The 6,462-nt window shown below is 45.9% G+C and overlaps 2 protein-coding genes across 3 annotated transcripts in view; one reads left to right on the top strand and one right to left on the bottom strand.

Moving 5' to 3' along the window:
- The window catches only part of SLC16A1 (solute carrier family 16 member 1), a 33,605-nt gene extending 33,164 nt beyond the window's left edge, over positions 1-441 (bottom strand). The window contains exon 1 of one of the 2 annotated variants that reach the window (XM_034770608.1): positions 345-441. The gene's annotated coding sequence lies outside the window, so the exon portion shown is untranslated. The remainder of the gene's footprint in view (positions 1-344) is intronic. The other variant, XM_034770609.1, reaches the window with a different exon arrangement.
- A 2,729-nt stretch (positions 442-3,170) lies between these two features.
- On the top strand, positions 3,171-5,483 carry LOC117877472 (general transcription factor II-I repeat domain-containing protein 2A-like). The gene has a single exon (XM_034770610.1). It carries the CDS (start codon positions 3,402-3,404, stop codon positions 5,208-5,210), a length of 1,809 nt encoding a protein of 602 aa, XP_034626501.1. The 5' UTR covers positions 3,171-3,401; the 3' UTR covers positions 5,211-5,483.
- The last annotated feature ends 979 nt before the right edge of the window (positions 5,484-6,462 follow it).

Genomic DNA, 6,462 nt, shown 5'->3' on the forward strand with positions numbered 1-6,462 from the left:
CCCCCCCCCATCCCATCCTGTCCCCATCCCCCGTAACCCCCCCATCCCATCCTGTCCTGTCCCCCTCCCGGACCCCCCCATCCCATCCTGTCCCCAACCCCTGTAACCCCCTCATCCCGTCCTCCCGGACCCCTCCCCATCCCATCCTATCCCCCTCCCGGACCCCACCTTGCCCCCCCAACCCCTGTGTCCCCCCCCCATCCCGTCCTCCCGTCCTGTCCCCAACCCCAGTCTTTGCAATCCCACCTACTTATAACCCCCGTCCTGCCGCCTCCCCGTGACCCCCCCTCTCCAGCCCGTCCAACCCCGAGCCCGCCACGTGGGGACCGGCCCCGCGGCCCTACCTGTGCACACAGCGCGACCCGCGCTCGCCGCCGCCGGATCTGCTCCCAGGCGGCTCGCGCCGGCCCCGGCTCCTTAAGAGCCCGGCCAGGAACCCGCCGCGCAGGAGGCGGGGCCAGCCCGGCGGGGCGGAGCCGGGCTGCCTCCAGCGCTGGGGGGGGCCGCTCTGGGGGTTCGGGCCGGGGGGGAGCGAGGCGCTCTGGGGGTTCGGCCCCGGAGGGGGCGAGGCGCTCTCGGGGTTCGGCCCCGGGGGGGGGGGCGAGGCGTTCTCGGGGTTCGGGCGGGGGGGCGAGGTGCTGGGGGGGGCCCTGTGACCCCGGAATGTCCCACTCCTAGGGAGCTGCCCACTGCCGGCCCCTCACAGCGGGGGGTCCTTCCTTTTTTTGTCAAGATCCAAATTTCTTGGTCAAGACAGAACCAAGGTCCAGACTCCAGAAAAAAAAAATAATTAAAAACGCCAACAACAAATAACAACAATGATCATAAGTCAACAGAAAGATTTCAGGGTCTGGTCAAGTGTCCCCCTGGCTTTGTGGCCCACACACCTGTAGGCTCCCAGCTGGCTATGTGGGGGGCCATGGCTGAGGACCCCCTCCCCCCGCCCCAGACCCCAGCTCTTACAGAACAGCCTCTGCAGAGCCAGGCACAGAGAGTGGCACCACGTGGCAGGGCACAGGGCTCGTGTCTGGGGCTAGCTGCAAAACAACATTTCTGTTTGGGGAAAAGTTTAGAGATTTTGACATTTGTTTTTCATTCTGATGTGGAATGAAAACAGAAATCTTCTGACAATTTTTGTAAAACAAACAACCTCACACAAAAGAGCCCCACCAGTGATAGCTAACAGCCCTATGGTTAGGGCAGCAGGTCTCAAGTGTGGGTATGTGTACCCCTAGGGAAACACAGAGGTCTCTCAGGGGTCTATCAACTCATCAAGATATTTGCCTAGTTTTACAACAGGCTACATAAAAAGCACTAGCAAACTAAAATTTCATACAGACAATGACTTGTTTATACTGCTCTAGAAACTGTACACTGAAATGTAAATACAATATTTATATGCCAATTGATTTATTTTATAATTACATGGTAAAAATGAGAAAACAAGCAATTTGTCAGTAAGTGTGCTGTGACACTTTTGTATTTTTATGTCTGATTTTGTAAGCAAGTAGTTTTTCATTGAGGTGAAACTTGGGGTACACAAGACAAATCAGACTCCAGACTGGAAAGATTGAGAGCCACTGGGTTAGGGTATACTCTGGGGATGTGGGAGACCCCAGTTGTTCTGCCTGGTCTCAGAGCCACCGAGCCATTGACTATTCAGGGGTCTCGCTTCTCTCTTGCTTTGACCAGGAATTCCATTATGGACCCTAGAAACATTTCACAGCAAAAGTTTTGTGAAAACTGATATCTTTCTGTGAAATGTTTCAGTTTCAACAAATTGGCATTTTCCAATGGAAACACAGTTTAGTCAAAAGCAACAGAGGGTCCTGTGGCACCTTTGAGACTAACAGAAGTATTGGGAGCATAAGCTTTCGTGGGTAAGAACCTCACTTCTTCAGATGCAGCAGTCAAATGTTCCTAACCAGCCCTAATCATTTTAGCTGTGTGACAGAATGGGGAGCCAAGCCAGCCCTGTTGGTGTTTGAACCTTTGGTTACAGCACATCTCAGATGTGCTGCATAGACCATGGAATCATCCTCCCACCTTCAAACAAGGGGCTCTATTGCTCATTTGTGGGCTTCCAGGTTTGGTCTTCTATTGGGGGGCAATGGACTCCTATCTGGTAATTTGCCACTGGGCACCTTTCAAGAGATGACTCTAAGCAGTAGGGAGTGTTCCAGTGGCTTGTTTGAACAAAAGGCTTTAAGGACTCTTTGTTTTTAATAGTTTAATAGCAGCCTCTTATGAATGCGTAAATATTACCTGTCAGCAAATAAAGCACTTCATGTATTTTTTGGATTTGCACCTTGCACAGCAATGGACCAGATTGGACTTGTGTACTTAGAATGAAGGAAGATTAATGCTTCCATTATTTCATCAGAATCAGCATGCCTCATTCCCTGTTATATTAATATCTAATTACATCCCTCAGGGTTAATGGCATATGACATTTTAGCTAGCCATGAGGCACTTCAAATGTCTGTTAAATTTCCATGCAAGATACGGGTATTGTTTTTTAAGTTGTATATTACCTGCAACTAGCTAGGCACTTTATAGACATGTAAAAGACAAGGTTTCTGCTTACTGTCTAATTAGAAAAACTGAGGGAAATGGGAGAGAGACAAAATAAAATGTCATGAATAAGCAACAAGTGAGGTAATCATGTTGTTTTGCCATTTTTTCTCTACATGGAAGATTAGATAATCAAGTTATTAGATTATCCCATTGTGCTCCAAATGCAGCTCAGACATGTTGCCTGGGGTTTGTCTTTATTTACAAGGAAACTAAAAACAATGTAACATACAATTAAAAGCAAGAAAGTTTTGCCTCTATGCATCCGTTTTCAGAGACGTGGTTGTGCTGTACCTTTGAGCTCTTTTATTGTGTCAGTGTGTTTTATTGTTTTAGTCTGTTCCCACCTTTTGCTCTGAGGTGCTGGAAAAATAGAATTTTCAAACTTTTCTACATCACTCTGTTTTTCCTTTTTTTTTTTATTGCTCCCCCTGTTCCCTCCACCTGGCTACGCAAGGAGTTAGGTGTTAGGGGATACTTATCATCAGTGAACTAAACTATGGGATAGGCCAGTTTAGGCTACCTCACTGGTACAATGTTTGTGCTTCATGGTATTGGTGCTTAATGCATACTAACATACATACATATATATCACATGTGTCAAACTCAAGGCCCGCGGGCCACATCCGGCCCGCCATACAATTATATCCGGCCCGCGAAATCGTTTTATATATCTGTTTTTAATGGCCCTGTGATATGACGCCCCAATAACACACACTACAAATCCCATGATGCAGTGCAATTGCCGCCAACGGCAAGCCGCGGTTCAAGTTCGCGGTCTGTTGATGTATACAACGCTAATATCAAATCAAAGCTAGACCCCAACAATGGCCAAGAGAAAAATTGATTCTGAAAACCGAGGCTTTCAAAGCCGGTGGGAGAATGAGTATATGTTTACTGAAATTGCAGGTAAACCAGTGTGTCTCCTTTGCGGGAGTAATATCGCTGTAATGAAGGAGTATAACCTAAGACGGCACTACGAGACGAAACATGAGAACAAATTCAAAAACCTGAGCGCAGGACAGAAGCTACAAAAGGTAGAGGAGTTGAAGAAGAATTTGACATCCCAGCAGACGTTTTTCACCAAAGCAAAATCACAAAGTGAAGCTGCTGTGAAAGCAAGTTTCATTGTGGCCGAAGAGATCGCCAAATCAGGACGGCCGTTTACCGAGGGGGAATTCGTAAAGAATTGTATGATGAAAGTGTGCGACGTCCTTTGTCCAGATAAAACGCGAGCGTTTGCAAATGTAAGCCTCAGCAGAAACACTGTTGCTAATCGGGTTTGTGAGATGGCGACTGATTTGAAAACACAGTTGATTGAAAGAGCAAAAGATTTTGTTGCATACTCCCTTGCCGTGGATGAAACTACTGACGCGACTGACACTGCACAGCTGGCGATATTTATCCGTGGTGTGGATTCCAATTTGTGCGTAACAGAGGAAATACTGGACATTAAATCGATGCACGGGACAACGAAAGGAGAAGACATCTTTGGAAATGTATTTCAAAGTGTAACCGACATGAAACTGCCGTGGGAAAAACTCGTTGGACTTACAACAGATGGCGCACCTGCTATGTGTGGTGAAAAAAATGGACTGGTGGGAAGGATGCGCTCAAAGATGCGGGAGGAGAACTGTGCCGGTGAGTTGACAGTGTATCACTGCATCATACACCAGGAATCGCTGAGTGCTAAAGTCCTAAAAATGGATCATGTGATGAACACTGTAACACAAACCGTCAACTTTATCAGAGCCCACGGTTTAAATCACCGCCAATTCCAGTCTTTTCTGCGGGAAATAGATAGCGAGTTTGGCGATATGCCATATCATACGGAGGTCCGGTGGCTAAGTCGGGGAAAAGTTCTCAAAAGACACTTTGAGCTGCGAGAGGAAATCTGCCAGTTCATGGACAGTAAGGGGAAAGACTGCACAGTTCTGCGGGATGAAAAGTGGAAATGTGAGTTGGCGTTCCTGGCTGACATAACGTCGCATCTTAGCGCTTTAAACCTTCAACTCCAGGGACGGGAGCACATAATAACCGATATGCATGATGCAGTGAAGGCATTTCAAGTGAAGCTGCGCTTATGGGAGACACAAATGCACCAATGCAACCTGTCTCACTTTCCCTGTTGCCAAGTAATACGGAACCAAGAAAGTGCCACAGTTTTCCCAAATGCCACCTTTGCTGAAAAACTCAGCGCGCTGCGCACTGAGTTCGCACGGCGCTTCAGTGACTTTGAGGCACAGAAAAGTAACTTCGAGCTGCTTCGCAACCCATTTGCAGTCGATGTGGAAACCGCACCTGTAGAAATGCAGATGGAGCTGATAGAACTGCAATGTAACGGGACACTGAAGGCAAAGTACGACACTGCGGGGCCAGCACAGTTCACTCGCTTCATTCCTGAAGCGATGCCGCAGCTCCGCCAACATGCGGCTCGAATCCTGTCCATGTTTGGCAGCACATATCTGTGCGAGCAGCTGTTCTCTGTGATGAAAATTAACAAAACGTCACACAGGAGTCGCCTCACTGATGAACACCTGCAATCGATCCTGAGAATCTTCACAACACAGAACCTAACCCCAAACATAAACGAACTTGTTGCAAAGAAAAGACTCCAAGTATCAGGCTCTGACTAAATAGGACAAGAAAATGGAATGTTATGATTTGTTATGATTATACTTTTGCTTTAAATTCAATTTTTTATTTATATTTTCAGATTTTTTAATATTCCAGCATGTACAGATTTTGAATGTATTGTATTGACAGGATATTTTTTTATGAAGAGCAAAATATTTTAAGTTGAAATGTATTTATTTTGGAATGATATCCTGTATTTTGGTTCATATTAATGGTTAAAAAACATAAATATTTAGTCTGTTAAATAAATGGTTATACTGTTCGGCCCGCGAGTTTTGAGTTTTGGCCCCCTGTGCAATTGAGTTTGACACCCCTGATATATATGATTGATATATATTTATGTGCTAGCCAGCAAATATTAGTCACTAGAGCTGTAGAAAATCATATTTGAGAATATGAATTAGAGAGAGATGTGGCTACTAGTGCAAAAAGGTAACCTACAGAAGCAAGTTGCTGGCATGTAATTGTCTCCGTATTGCCCATACCAGTGTCGTCCGAGTCATAATTAGTATTTATCGTTTCGTGATAGTTATATATTCTGTACATTTACACTGCACTTTAAAGAATTCACTGTGGAATGCCTGTTCCGAAAAGAGATTACAGTCAAAGGGCCTAAAATGCTCAGACTGAGTGAGTGACAATTCAATTGGAGATGAGGGTGCTCAGCACATTTCAGGGTTAAGCTGTACAATTTTGAATTTCTGTGCTCATGTAGCTACTTGCTGTTGCTATGAGGCCCATTTGAGTGGGTAATGCAGCAAAACCTCTTCATTTAAAAGATATTCGACATTACGCAACCTGACTACAGTGCTTACATATTCACAGGAAAATTGCTTACTGCTGCTAACCTGAGTGGGTAATTTTATTGTCATGAACCTGGTGACATACAGTATGTGGGATTCCCTTATGCATCGATGATTACTCCAAAGTGATCGATTGGCTTGGACTGGAATCTATCACAAGTAACAGCATCTCTTTGTGCCCTATCCACGCCCTACCATATCCGTGCATGCTGCATATGATTGAATGCAAATATGAAGCTGTTCTGTCTGGAAGTCAGAGAGAATGATTCCCAAAACGGAGCGGCCTGTGGCTGGGTGTGTGTTGGGTGTTTTGGATTAGCCTAATTTGCATCTCCTAGTGCTGCTAAATCAACAGTGATATGATTGCCAGCAAGCAAGAATGATAAGAAAGCCAAGAGTTGATGTTTTCATAGCTGTTTGTATCAGTTGGGCTTTGCTTACCCCATGA

Source organism: Trachemys scripta, chromosome 4, assembly GCF_013100865.1.
Source record: "Trachemys scripta elegans isolate TJP31775 chromosome 4, CAS_Tse_1.0, whole genome shotgun sequence".
NCBI classification, from domain to species: Eukaryota; Metazoa; Chordata; order Testudines; family Emydidae; genus Trachemys; species Trachemys scripta.

Excerpts from the sequence above, each read along its gene's own strand:
- LOC117877472 (XM_034770610.1), top strand. The coding sequence starts at position 3,402 with ATGGCCAAGAGAAAAATTGATTCTGAAAACCGAGGCTTTCAAAGCCGG.